The following is a 14,452-nucleotide window of genomic DNA, read 5'->3' as shown; positions in this document are numbered from 1 at the left end:
TTAATAATAAAAAAAAAAGAGAGAAAAAAGATAAAGTTCGAAAAAAAAGGACAGGTTTTATGCAGTTGAGTGGCTTATAAGCATTCATTTAATAGAAATTATGTACATTTTATTGCATTGAGAAAAGATTTTCTCTCTATTTTCTAGTATGAAGATCACCACCTTGGATTAAGAGACTGCTGAAAAGAGTGAGACAGCTCATAATAGCACAAGAGGCATAAGTATAACGGAGTGCGACTTGGTATGAGTCAAGAACAACGTCAAGAATATCGGGTGGTAAAAGGTTGCGGACTTCAGTCATGGATTTACGAGCAATTTCAATGTACTAGTCAATATGTTAGTCATATAATATTATACATAAGCAACATACCAATTCAGCATCAGGGCCCTTGATCTGTTGAACCAAAATGTGCTTGACAACACCTTGGAAAATAGCAGATGTCAAGGAAACACCAATGACACCACCCACAGAACGGAAAAGGTAAGACATGGATGTAATGGTAGCCATTTCTACATCATTGAGTGAGCCTTTTTATATTTTTGAGTTCTATACTTACCAGAATGAGCTACACATGAATGCAAACCAATCAAGATGGCAGTAATGACAATACCCATAGCTAAGCCATCAGCAGCCAAACAAACAAACATAAACAACTTGTTGGTTTCGGGAGTCCAAGAGGTATAACCAAACATGGCAATCATTGAAAGAATAGCAGCAGCAATGGTGATCTTGCGGAATTCACCTGTACGAGACATATATTGACCAGCATAAATCGAACCGATACAGACAAAAATAACCTTAGGTGTAAAGTAAATGCCAGCAAGAGAAGGGCTCAAGCCGAGTAGAGCTTGGAAGAAGAGAGGTGTGATGTAAATAACAGCACTTGTGGCCATAAGGCACCACAAGTTGACCATGGCACAGGCAAAAGGAGTACGGCTTGTGATAATGTGCCAAGGCATCAAAGGATGAAGAGCAAACTTGGCTTCAATAACACAGAACAAAAGAGTAAATAAAATAGCACCAGCGAAAAATCCCAAGACAATGGGATCACTCCAAGGCTTAATGTTGCCACCCAAAGAAGTAGCAACCAAGAAACAGATGACAGCAATCACAACAGTGGTAGCACCAGCATAGTCAATACGGTTCAATCTTTCACGGATAGTTTCGGTTGTGTTTTCTTCCAAGTTGTAATTTGTCATGAGCTTAGAGGCAACATAGATAGTAATCAACAAAAAGGGTAAGTTGAGATAGAAGCATGAACGCCATCCAAGGGTATCAGTAAGGAAACCACCTAATGGAGCACCTAAAATTGAGCCAACCTAGATTTCGTTGTTAATATTAGTAACGTAACACAATAGTTAAGGTCCATTTAACATACAGTAAAGGCAATGTTACCATAACTTTGAAATTTGCCTCTTTCTCTGATGGGTACCAAGTCAGCATTGATTACAGTAGTCATACTATTGGTGATTAGAATGCATCAAGAATCGACGGCTTACCAATTAATACCACCACCACCAACACCTGCAATGGCACGAGCAATGACCAATACCCATAAGCTATTAGCAGCACCACAAAGGAAAGAACCCAAAAAAAACACAGTAGTAGCGAATAAGAGAGCAGATTTACGACCAAATACGTCGGAAATACGACCATCTATATCAAGTTAGCTGCCGTAGAAAACTATACATATATACATATACATACACAATGGTTGAAGAGCTGTAAAACTCAGCATGTACGAGGTGGCAATCCAGATAATTTCATTTGACCTTTGTTGTTGTTTAGAAAAAATAAGGTAATAAGTTTAATTTACCTTTTAAATTCAGTACCAATTTGAGGGTAAATGGTAGCTACAATGGAATTGTCCAGAGAGGCTAAGACAACTGCGACATAGATACTGAGAGAAAAGTCAGATAACCATATTTCTTGGGATATATGCATACATACCCTGCGAAGATAGCATAGATGTTGGCACCATGGAGTCTTTTTTTATAGATGTCATCCATTTCAACTGATGGATTATCGCTATCTTTCGAGACAACCACTTTAATACTAGGAGGATTCGAAGTCAAGACAGTCACAACTTCTGCTTCATTGCTGTTGATACTAGAATTGCCTGATTTGTAGTTGGCTTGGCTGCCGTCCAGCAATGGCGAAGATTCGTTTTGAGCCATATTTCAAATTTAAAGAAGAAACAAGAAGAAACAAGAACTGGTGATTGTTATATAGTTTATGAAGTTTTTTTTAAGGTTCTTGTGCGACTAACCATAACTGCAATAAAGACATGCTATTTCAGTTGTACTACCACTATTTTCTGCTTGCTTCCTCATATTGAAGCTCAAGCTTCTTTGAGTAACCTAACAAACTCAAATCACCGATAGGCCGGGAAAAAAAATACAGTGGTCAGGCTCCAAGAAGAAACTGGTTGCCCATAAACACGGACTTTGCCTTAGTGATGACAAAGGATATAGTAAAAGGCTCCCCGGACCATGTTTTTTGTAAATATTTAAATGCCAAAGTAATTTCATAATTATTCTTTCTAACTTTCAAAGCTAATGTATGTCTGTCTATCTTTTTTATTTGAATCCCAAGAATTTTTGATACCAAGAGATGAAAGGGTTGAAGTTCATCATATTCTCTAGCTGCACTATAGCAAAATCCGTATTGCAATAGTGAAAAATAAGAATTGCACAACTGCTCCTTATTTAAACATGCTTGTGGCTTTAAGTCTGAACGACGGCATAATCCTTGAAGATCCTGCAGATATGTGCTATCACAAGCATCAACTGTTCTTAAGGCTGAAGCTTCCTTTGATACTTTTTTCCTTTTCACCTTGCTCTTAACCACAGATCAAAATTTCTCATTTGGGTTGGGCCTTGAAGAGTATGGCGGAAGATATACATATCCATGTCCTCTTCTGAGAATTAGCTTTTCAATCTGATATGAGACGTGCATAGAAGCATATTGTTGACTTGACACATGAAATTGCTAGCTAATCATTCGTAACTAGCTCTTGGGAGCACACAAAAGGTTGCTTATGAATATTTGCATCAACTGCTAGCTTTTCTTAAATAAAGACCAGAAAAATCTTACACTCTTCAAATACAACTGGCCTACAAGCAAAAATGGTGAGGAGACAAATGGATTAACTAGGGTATTGACAGTCTAGAATAAGATTGCTTTATCTTTCAAATAGTGCTTTCTACTTATACTTTTATATTGACTGAGTCATTATCCTAGATTCAAACTGAGTGCAACTAACAATAGCTAATCGGATGCTTTAGATATAAATTGACAGCTCTTATGTATTGATCAAGAGCTGTTATTGATTCAATCGCTTCAATCCAATTATTCTGATGTTGATTGATGAAAGGAAACTAAATATTTATTTAGATTAAGTTGAGAATAAGCAAGTCAAAATAATGTATCTGAGATCCTGAATAGTCCAGGCTAGATCTGAAACAGTCGCTAAAGACCCGTAAACAACAATAAAAAAGGCTTGGGCTACCGTTTTAAACATATAATAAGTAGATTTTAGTCAACAGAGATGAATGTATCTTTAAGAGCGAGACGGTTATAACAGAAGTCGAACTGTTCATAGTAAAGCGAAGGCTGCATGTACTCATACTAGTGTATATGGATATTTGGTCTTAGTCAAGCTTTATACTCGAATAGCTACTTTCTCGGATTGTTTGTTCGTAAGAGATTGCAATGATAAACTCCAGGATCGCAGAAGCTTGTTGTGAGTTATACACACGTTGGGTTAACCTTTTTCAATGTGGTTTTGAGGCTCTCCTACAATGATTGTCCAACCAGTACGAGAATTAGGCAAATAATAAATTCTCTTGGCTGTTGTGTCGTTTTTAAGCAAATCAAACAAAGTCAACGTATATACATGTGAATGACTCATTCCTATGTAGCATACAACTAAACAATGTTAGTTTTGCTTCATTCAATCAGCTACTTCCTTCAGCGTTACTTGTAGAAAACTAACAAGACAAACCGCAACACTAGAGTAAAGTTCAAAAACAAATTGTGAAAGAAAAAGGACTAGAGTCCTATTGCAGAGCTATACCAACAAAGTGTTAACATGCATCTTACTTATGAAGGTACAGCATCAGTAATATACTACAGGATTTTAGCCTCCATTGTAAAGCTACACCAACAAGGAGCCAATATACAAGCTCTTGACTCCAATGTTTGGGAGGGTACAACACCAGACAAAATCAAACTACTACTCCCCAATGCAAAGCTACACCAACAAGGAGCCAACCGCATGTTATTGACTCCAGTGTTTGGGAGGGTGCAAAGCCAGAGTAGAGTTCAGAAACAAATTGTGAAAGAAAAAGGACTAGAGTCCTATTGCAGAGCTATACCAACAAAGTGTTAACATGCATCTTACTTATGAAGGTACAGCATCAGTAATATACTACAGGATTTTAGCCTCCATTGTAAAGCTACACCAACAAGGAGCCAATATACAAGCTCTTGACTCCAATGTTTGGGAGGGTACAACACCAGACAAAATCAAACTACTACTCCCCAATGCAAAGCTACACCAACAAGGAGCCAACCGCATGTTATTGACTCCAGTGTTTGGGAGGGTGCAAAGCCAGAGTAGAGTTCAGAAACAAATTGTGAAAGAAAAGGGAAGTATAAAGTAAAAATTTTGGGACTAGTAGAATATCGCAGTCATTTTATACTTGATTTATTGTATTTTTCAGCAATTAAGAGACAGTCTCAGAGAAAATAAGAGAAAATTATTGGATAAAATAAGAGAAAATTTTAGATCAATCAAGAGAAAACTGACCAATAAAATAAGAGAAAAACACAGGAAAAATTAAGAGAAAAAAAAAGGGGCAATTAGTAGAAAGCACTTTTCTCACTATTATTAACAAAAAATGGATATTGACTATGATATGAACGAGATCTCTCTACGCGACGAAGATATTGAAGCTGTACCCGAGATTATTGTCAGTGTAATGTCGATGATGAGAAAGAAGTGGGAGTATAACATCACTGCATCAGCCATGGAGTTAGATGAAGATGTGACGATGGAGCTGAAGGAAGGGCACGAGGGTGATGAGCTCAGTAATAGCTCGGACGAGGAGGAAAATGAAGCTGATGTGCAGAGTAGTGAGAGCGATTTGAAAGAAGAGAAGCCTCTCAGAGACCTGACTGAAAAAAAAGACGACGCTAGCAATGCTAGACGTGTATACACTCAGCAGGATATCAACAAGCTTATTGCTCTATTAGTTGAACAGGTACCTATAAAGGATGCAGCTTTAAAGACAGGAATAAATGAAAAATCAGCCTACCGTTTCAAATCGCAGTGGCAGAAAACTGGGGAGGTACCTCAACAGAAGGAAAGAGGACGCAGAATGGGAACTGTCTCTAAGCTTACTGAGAAGCACTCGAAGTTTATTATCGACCTTGTTGATGAGCGTTCAACTACAACTGTAGCTGGAATACACGAGTTGTTGATCATAGAGTTTCCAAGTCTCTCTGCAAGCCCATCCGCAGTATACAGACATCTTAGGACCAGCTGTGTACTATCTATGAAGAAGTTGGAGAAGATTTCAGTTGCTAGAAATTCAGAAGAAACTTTGAAGAAGAGAAAGGAGACCATCCTTCAATGGCTAGCTGATAGAGAAATTGACTTTGAGAACAATTGCGTATTTTTGGATGAAGCAGGATTCAATCTTCACATGACACGCACTTGTGGCTGGTCTAAGAAGGGAGCACCTGCTAAGACAACTGTCCCTGCTTCAAAAGGCACTACAATAACCATCCTTGGTGCCATCTCAAGTGCCGGCGTTATTGACATTTCTTTGAGAAAGCCAATAATGGTTTCGGGAGCTAAGAAGAGAAGAGTAGATGGTAAAGTTGTTACAACAACAGCCAAAGTTGGAACAAGGGCCGAGCATTATCTAAATTACTTGAGTAATGTGATGGATGTTCTTGACCGAAACAACATGAGGGGCTTTTACTTGGTAATGGACAATGCTCCCATACATAAGCCAGCTACAGTAAGAAATTTGATAGAAATCAGAGGCTATAGGTGTGCATATCTTCCACCATACTCACCATTCCTAAACCCAATTGAGCTATTCTGGTCGAAGGTGAAGTATGGTGTCAAAAGAAAACCTTTCGAAACTGGTGAGGCACTCACACCCAGAATCATGGATGCCTGCTCCAAGGTAACCAAGAAAGACTGCCAAGGCTGGATCCACCATTCCCTCGGATTCTTTGAAAAGTGCTTAGCCCTGGAGAAAAACTTATAATGAGATTAAAGCATAAATAAGCTTTCTACTAATTGTCCCTTTTTTTTTCTCTTAATTTTTCCTGTGTTTTTCTCTTATTTTATTGGTCAGTTTTCTCTTATTTTCTCTGAGACAGTCTCTTAATTGCTGAAAAATACAATATATTGCTAATTAAATTAAAGGGCTCTTGGATCATGGTACCTCCGAATGACAAAAAACTGAGCTAGTTTTTATTTCGGATCAATGTATCAACAAGTCTGTGTTCATCACTAAATGGCTTTAGAGATAGTCAAAAAATATGTCACTGTTTACTGTGTTTTTATTGTTTTAACATGTTTATACTTCTACAATGTACATCATTATTTATAGTTTTTGCTTCTTGGAGCGAGAGGAAGAAGAAGGACAGGAAGGATACTCGTAAGAGCTGCGAATCCATTCGACAGAGATGGGAGCGAGGACTAGGGGACCAGGGATCATTGTTTCAGAGAGCTTCATTTCGACTTTTTGAAGCGTCTGCTTCACTGTTTCCTATAAGACTGTTTTAGAAAAAAATAATCTAGGAAAAAAAAAGGAAAGAAAGCTTACGGCCAATTGTTCAAAGTAGCTCATGATCATTGGCAGGCTCATCAAATCAGCCAAACAGCGTATCGATCCAAAGCAGGCGAGCTCCACAAAGTCATATTCACCCTGTTTGACCATAGTCATCTTATAGGTTCGGATAATTTGACCTTAATTAGAAGAGGTTAATTGTTATTGTTTGTGTGTTTCATTTTTTGATTTAGTTCTTACCGTCATGAGTAAGACCACAAACAATGGGAGCAGGGACACCAAGTAACACCAATCTATCAACCATGAGCTTCAATAGATTGCCGAGCTTTACTTTGTCATTTAGTATTTGTGTTGGCTTGGCAGAGGGCTTCTTGAACTCGCCCACGAGAACATCAACTTTCAAACCATTCTCAAAAAGACCTTTGAGCAGATAGTCTGGTTTCAGTTTGTACCAAGAGTTACACAAGACAGAGCTATCTGTAGACAAATTTCTTTTTGAAGATGGGCAAGAAGAAGAGCAAGAAGAGCAAGAAGAGCAAGGAGAGCAAGGAGAGCAAGGAGAAGAAGAGGAAGAGGAAGAGTGGATTTTTTCAAGGCGACCATGAGAGCCGTGGTGCTCAGTACCACCAATGACATCCAAGTACAGCTCGAAAAAAGGCTTCAGAGTTTGTGCAACAAAGGTTTCCTCTGTAGTATCAATACTTTCACCTACTTTGTTGTTGAAAGAAAGCAGTAACTTCAGAAGAATTTGAAGCTGCGTGTCTTTTGTCTTCTTGGCATCTAACAGTCTTTCAAGCATAAAGATTTCTGCTTCATCATGGGCACCTCTCAACATAAGTTGGACAGCTTCATGGGCTATAAGAGAAATAGAAGCATTCGAAAAATTAAGATTGCGCTTAGCGTCTATTCTTGCTTCGATATCGTCTTGCATACTTGACAGGCCCAGTTCTCTGATTATGTTAAGTTTTAAATCATAGTATACGATGTAGTTTAGAGAAAGTGTATAGCTGTCTTTCATTTCCCCCCTTCAGCAGCAGCAGAAATAGCCTTGGCTCTATACTTTAAGAACACAGTTTCATCTTGGTTGTTGTTATTATTCTACATGACTGATTAGTTTATTTTGATAAGCATCTTCTATACATACCTGGACGTGATAATCAATTTTTCTAAGTGTCTTATTGCTCTTGAGTATTTCTTTTTTAGTGGACATAATTTGTTTATACTCTACACTTGCTTTAGCACCTTCGTCTTCTTTAATATCCGCGACATCTTCTCTGGTTTCTTTCTTAGCCTTGTCCCATATTACTCCTTGCATGTCCTACAGACACAATTGTTAGGCGAGTACTTACATGATATAGTTTTGACGCCTATACTTACATAGTTTATACCATATTTTCTTGTTATGGATTTGAACTTGCGCCGTAAATCCTTGCGTTGTTCTGAAGACATACACTCTACTTTCAGAGTTTCGTAGTTCGAGTTAACAAATTCACCAAAGGAAACAGGTTTGTTATCATTCTTATGTGTTTCGATGTAAGCAGTAATAACTAATTTTATGGATTAATCATACAATATAGTCTTGGCTGGTTTACCTACTTTCGCGATATAAAATCATGTTGTTTTGAAAGGAAAAGAGGTATATTATTAAACTTGCAATCAGGTTTTTTCAATGCAACGATTAGCTGAAGCAAAAAGATGGTCGGCTGAAACAGTAAAACGACAGCCAACTATGATTGGCTATATTAAGTAATAGCTTATGAGATATTTATTAAAGGATCATCAAAGGCTGAAACGTTTAGAACAATTAAAAAAAAGATGATTAGTAAGGCACTTTTTTTCTGTGATGAATTGATTACCTTGTAAAAGTCCTACCATGTTTACTTGAACAAATACAATATATTAATTGATAAATAGTCAGAGCCTTTAAAAAACAATGATAAGCCGAAGAGATTTTAGTCGTATATTGTATACCAAAAGTCTGCTTTTATGGAATGAAGAGTATTCTGCAGACAAAAAAAGCAAAGTTTTCTCTATCAAAAAACGCTTTTTATCGATTTAACGAATTCATCTATAAATTAACCTAGAGACGCATGGATGGGGGGGGGTAAAATTCAATGCAGTGAGCTTTCATAGGCTCTAAATAAAGATCGTCATCAGAATAAGGTCTGAAAGAAACTTCCTTACCAGATATGATGGAATTGCTAACTTCTGGACTATATGATAAAGAAAGAGCGTTTTACCGTTTGAATCAGTTTATGTATTTATCGATTTCTTACGCACCACCCCCCTACCGGACATGTTCATGCCCCTATTTGCAGAATAGCAAGTAGAGAGGGGTAAGCTTCACAATCAAGCCAATTGAAGAGCCCGGCTACAATATTATGTGACACTTGTTTGAATATGTCAAATCAACGCAATTTTGTCTCATTTTCAGATTATTTCAATGTCTGAATAAGCTAATGATACAACGGCTGCCGATATAATCAGAGCCTACTTCCAGAACCAGTTTCCTATTGGTACTGCTAAAGAAGTGTTGTACGACTACAAATTAGAAGAGATAGGCAAATATCATAATGCTGATTTGAATGCTGGTTCGCAACTCAAAATTATTCTTGAAAAAATAAGGCTACTGTGGGTCATTTGTGCTTAGAGCATCTTTTAGTACTGTCTACAGCGTTAAAAAAAAACTGTAAGACATAGGATGCAGACAACAGACCATTCTCAAGCGAGAAACTTTAGAAGGCATATTTTTAGAATGAAAACAATGACATTCGTTGTTATAAGAAGCAATAAATTTGTTGACATAAAGGCTTTTGTATTACTATACATCACATAATATTATCACTCATACCCCAGTGGCCAGTAGCTATAACATTTTTATCCTTACCCGTTATCTATTGAGCTTTGCTTGTTCTCTTCTTTATTTGGCGATTCTTCTTCAGGTTTTCTCTTTTGCATTCTGTTATTTCGATCTGGTCATGGCTTTTGTAGTTATCTGATTTTACAAAATAAAGAAGAATTTACCTCACTGGCAATATGTGCTTCATTGCAAATGTTGTTGATAGTGCCACCATAGAAAGTGTCGCTTATATGATTTTTTGAATTGCTTTCTTTATTCGTTTATTAGTTCGCTTGGCCACATTAGATTTTAAAGCGGCATTTTTGGGCTAAAACCGTTACCGTTAGCTTTGTAAATATTCCTTGATAGAGTTTGAAGTTTCTGCCAACTGCATTATCCACTTTCGATCAATGTCACAATTCCCTTTGGGTTTAGAAATTTGCTTGTACTTATTGCTGTTTTTATGGGTTCTTTTACAATAAGTAACAAAATCCCATTCTTTCGCTCTATTTTTAAAGTAAACATTGGAGTGGAAGGAGTGTTCCCCTATTTATCCTGTATTTTTCTTTGTTGACTACTTTGGCAAGGGCAATCGCTTGACCTCGCCCTCCAAAACAGTTTTGGTTTATTAGATCATAAAAGGAGCATTATCGTCTCTGTAAGCAAAACTAATTACCTGACTCCTCAAATGATACTTAATCTGAGTGCATTCAGTCTCAAAAATGACAACAAGATTCAGCTAAGTTAATCCTTAAGATAACATCACCTAGTTTCACGAAATTAGTTTAAACTCTATAGCTTACTTTGATTTGATCCAAGCAGGTTACACATATAATTAATTGAGACAATAAATTTCTTTTTCTTTTCTTTTTTCTGTTTCTCTCTTTTTTAGTTCCTGAATTTAGATCAAATTAAATGAGTACTGATATCTCAAGTACTAGAAAAGAGGATGCTCAATTGTCATTGACGGGTATGGCAACACAACTTGGTATCAACGCAGCTATTGCTGTAGGTGTTTTGGTGGTTTTTAATATTTTGCGGCCTAACAATTCACGCAAGTATACAAAGTATCCTGTGGCTTTATTGACTGAATTTCATTTTAGTTGTCTATGCACCGAAATATAAGTATGCTTCAAAATCGTACGTATTTATCTCAATGATACTTTTTTTTTTACTAACGAAAGACAATAGAAAACAGCCGCCAGAAATAGGACATGGTATACACAGTGCATTGTACGACCTAAATATATAACAATTACAAACAGGATTCTTTGCATGGTTTGGGCCTGTGATATATACGCCAGATAATGTCTTGATTGAAAAAATCGGATACGATGCAACGCTTTTTGTTCAATTTCTTCGAATGATTCGACGTATGCTTTATATCATGACATTCATTGGTGTATGTGTCATTGTTCCCATCAATATTGTTGCTACTTCATATACAGGGTAATGAGAAAGACGTTGTGTGATATACAAGAAGAACTCAACATGATTAGCGCCCTAGAGAGTGGCCACCTGAACCTGGTGTTGAATTTTTATCTATCTCTACAATTAATTACTATGATGGCAAGTTTCATTTCTCCAATGGAAACTTGAGCTGGTATTGGTGTCATGCTGTAGGGACGTGGTTATTTTCAGTTGTTATCTATGTGTTCTTGTGGCGATTTTATATGAATTATGTCAAGCTTAGAAAAGACTATTTTGAAAGCGACGAGTATCAAAAGTCAATGCATGCAAGAACACTCATGATATTTAATGTACCTCCATCAATGAGAAATGACAAAGCATTAGCCGATTGGGTAAACGGAATGGGACTCAAATATCCCGCGCAACAGATTTGTATTGGAACTCAAAATGCGGAACTTGGTAAATATGTAGAAGAGCATGAGGAGGCTGTCAGAAAACTCGAAATTACTCTTTCCAACCATTTAAAAGGTACGCAAAGCCAAATGAAGCATATACAGCCTAATTTTTTTTTAGACGGACAAGTTGTTCAAAACAAAAAGAGACCGCTTGTACGTATTGGTGGATTTCTTGGTTGTTGTGGTGGAACCAAAGTAGATGCAATCAACTATTATTCTGAAAAAGTACAAGAGCTACAAGAGAAAACTACAAAAGCAAGAGCAGAGATCTTTTCAAGTAAAAAGACAAATTATGGATGGATATCGTATGAAAAAGTAGAGTGGGCTCATGCGAATGCCAAGTATCTAGCTTCAGCTGCTTCACCTTTACTTTCTCTACCAAAGCTTTTGACAGACGGACCCATGCCTACAATTGAACTTGCACCACAGCCAAAAGATATTATTTGGTCTAACCTAGCCATGAATGAACATGTAAGACGGACAAAACGACTTGTTGTTACTACCATATTCTATGGTTTTGTCTTTTTCTGGTTTATACCTTCTAGTTTCTTGTCTGCTTCATCTAATGTGAAAGGCTTTTTGCGACTCTTTCCTAATTCAACAAAGTTCATGAAGGCCCATCCTACTTTTGTCTCACTTCTTAGCTCTTGGTTCACGCCTATTGTCATGGCCATCTTCTTCTTTATCCTGCCCAAGATTTTACGATTCATGTCTCAGCAACAAGGATACATGACAGGTACAAGTTTGGATCGTCAAGTATTAGCAAAATTGTTTGTCTTTTTTATTGTCAACAACTTATTGGTCTTTACTATTTCTTCTACGCTCATGTCTCTTTATGCAGAAATTCAACAAGCAGCAAAGAATGGTCAGAATTTAAACGCTCATGATTTCTTTTACACCATAACAAGCAATTTGACCCAGGTGGCAAAGAACTTGAGTGGTAAGTGTGAATGAAATTTCAAAAGAATCAAGTTCTTAATGTATTTCTTGCAGATGTTTCAACATATTGGGTGAACTATGTTTCTTTAAAAGGTCTTGGTGTTATTGTAGACTTGGCTCAAGTAGTAGTGCTCATTACCGTGACACTCAGGTAAAGAAACGAAGATGGGAGGGAGGGTATACTAACTGTTATACATAAAGAAAATTCTTTACTCAACCAAGTCCACGTCAATTACAAGGTAAGCACTTCTAGCATGTTGGTTTACCTAACTCCGTTTATAGAATTTACAAGACCATCACCTTTTGATTATCCTTTATTTTACAACGTTTTACTCTTCTTCTTCACTGTTGGCTTGATCTATTCTGTCATTGCTCCTTTAGTCTTACCCTTCACACTCATGTATTTCATTCTGGCCACCATGGTCTTCAAATATCTCTTGATGTATGTCTTTGCGACACACGTTGAAACAGGAGGTCAAATATGGCGACTCTTGTTTAACCGTTTGCTTGTCTCTACAACTCTGTTTCAAGTGGTCATGATTGGTGTCTTGAACTTGAAAAGTGCTCAAGCTCCTTCTATGTGTTTGATACCCTTGCCATTTATCACCATCATTTACAAGTTTATCTGTAGTCGTCGCTTTGATCCTCTCGTTTACTATTATACGCCAAAACATACCACAGAAAACCAACTCTATCCAGACAACGATATGTCGACGCCTACCACCAAGACAGGCAAGCATTCGGTTGGATTTCGATTTGGCGATCCTGCATTTTTCGCAGAACTTCCTGTGCCTATGGTTCATGAGCGTGTTCGACATTTGTTGCCAAAGGTGTACGGCAGTAGTAACAAAACAAGCAAGAAGCCCTTTATTAGCCGTATGACAAGACAAAAGAGCGTTCGACATGTATCTGTCATTCATTTGCAAAACAATGCAGGAGGTGGTGGAGAACTTCAGTTCCAAAGTGTCGGAGAAAAAGACTTGGAGTTTGATGATTCCACCGAAGGTATCAAAGGCATGTACAAGTTTAATGAAGACGAAGAGAGTGAGAACATAGTAGATCCCCCTAAAACAAGCTATTACAGCAATAGTTTCTCAAATCAAACCATTCATGGTAATTCAGCTGCTACAAATCCTCTCCGAAGGCTAAGTAACCGTATCAATCAAAGCCTACCTCATTCAAGTAATGATATTTATTCTCCTACAAGACCTCTAGTAGCAGGTTCATCCGAGTCTTACACAGACTCTGCGCAAACAAGTACTTATAGTCCAATGCAGACACCTATGTCAGAAGACATGGAGTATTTCGTAGCAGGAAGAGCGTATCGTACGCATGATCCTCATACTCTTGATAGCTCAAATGCCATTGAAATGGCTAATATGTATCGTGCTCAACAACAGCCCTATCAACCACATCATCACCCTTCTTTCAGAGAAAACTATGACCATTATATTCGCAACCCTCTTGCTGCTCATACTATAGGACATGAAAGAGAAGCAAGTCATTCGCAATCCATGAATAATCCTTCAGTACAACATCATTATCCATAATAATGAAATAATAAAAATTGCTTGTATGATGAGCTACAGATCATTTTCTGATTTTGATAAAAGACATATTACTGCTTCTTGAGCGTAATTTAAAGTGCTCTTTTTTTTTCTTCTTCAATATGACAACGCCACCACCTTATTATACACTTCTTGATCCTCCCATTCCACCTAACCCGGTGCTCTCAGATGTTCGAATCAATAAAAAGATAGACATGAGTCATGATAGTCAGTTGCGTTCACTCAAATCCTTTTTGGATCTATTTGCAGATCGCCAATCATTTTGGGTCGAAGTTGCTGTACTCGATCGTATTCATTATAAAAACATGAACCAACAAAGACAGTTTCATCGCTTCAAGAATGCCATGGAACTAAGAAGGCTTGTCAAGAGACTAAAAGTACTCAAAATAGATAAAGAATTGGAAAGACTTTATTTATGTTTTTGG

At 37.4% G+C, this 14,452-nt stretch overlaps 4 protein-coding genes across 4 annotated transcripts; 1 reads left to right on the top strand and 3 right to left on the bottom strand.

The window, feature by feature from the left end:
* Positions 1–65: 65 nt before the first annotated feature.
* B0P05DRAFT_526227 (major facilitator superfamily domain-containing protein) lies at positions 66–2,314 on the bottom strand. Its single transcript, XM_051576409.1, has 7 exons — positions 1,818–2,314; positions 1,709–1,773; positions 1,501–1,657; positions 1,380–1,461; positions 558–1,320; positions 371–510; positions 66–325 (listed from the first exon to the last, which is right to left on the bottom strand). The coding sequence occupies exons 1-7, from the start codon at positions 1,943–1,945 to the stop codon at positions 137–139; spliced, it is 1,524 nt and encodes a 507-aa protein (XP_051438886.1). The 5' UTR covers positions 1,946–2,314; the 3' UTR covers positions 66–136.
* Positions 2,315–6,630: 4,316 nt separating this feature from the next.
* B0P05DRAFT_583669 (uncharacterized protein) lies at positions 6,631–7,747 on the bottom strand (the record flags this gene model as incomplete). The annotated part of the gene is made up of 3 exons (XM_051582271.1): positions 6,631–6,795; positions 6,853–6,995; positions 7,057–7,747. The coding sequence occupies 3 exons, from the start codon at positions 7,745–7,747 to the stop codon at positions 6,631–6,633; spliced, it is 999 nt and encodes a 332-aa protein (XP_051438885.1).
* An 83-nt stretch (positions 7,748–7,830) lies between these two features.
* B0P05DRAFT_583668 (uncharacterized protein) lies at positions 7,831–8,431 on the bottom strand (the record flags this gene model as incomplete). The annotated part of the gene is made up of 4 exons (XM_051582270.1): positions 7,831–7,914; positions 7,961–8,134; positions 8,194–8,363; positions 8,413–8,431. The coding sequence occupies 4 exons, from the start codon at positions 8,429–8,431 to the stop codon at positions 7,831–7,833; spliced, it is 447 nt and encodes a 148-aa protein (XP_051438884.1).
* A 2,139-nt stretch (positions 8,432–10,570) lies between these two features.
* On the top strand, positions 10,571–14,009 carry B0P05DRAFT_568565 (uncharacterized protein; the record flags this gene model as incomplete). The annotated part of the gene is made up of 10 exons (XM_051581202.1): positions 10,571–10,667; positions 10,759–10,795; positions 10,847–10,872; positions 10,921–11,057; positions 11,104–11,121; positions 11,155–11,593; positions 11,639–12,460; positions 12,514–12,610; positions 12,661–12,698; positions 12,742–14,009. The coding sequence occupies 10 exons, from the start codon at positions 10,571–10,573 to the stop codon at positions 14,007–14,009; spliced, it is 2,979 nt and encodes a 992-aa protein (XP_051438883.1).
* Between the last annotated feature and the right edge of the window lie 443 nt (positions 14,010–14,452).

Source organism: Gilbertella persicaria (assembly GCF_025201335.1).
Source record: "Gilbertella persicaria strain CBS 190.32 chromosome Unknown B0P05scaffold_4, whole genome shotgun sequence".
Classification (NCBI taxonomy): domain Eukaryota; kingdom Fungi; phylum Mucoromycota; class Mucoromycetes; order Mucorales; family Choanephoraceae; genus Gilbertella; species Gilbertella persicaria.
This window is presented reverse-complemented; position numbering and strand designations above follow the sequence as displayed.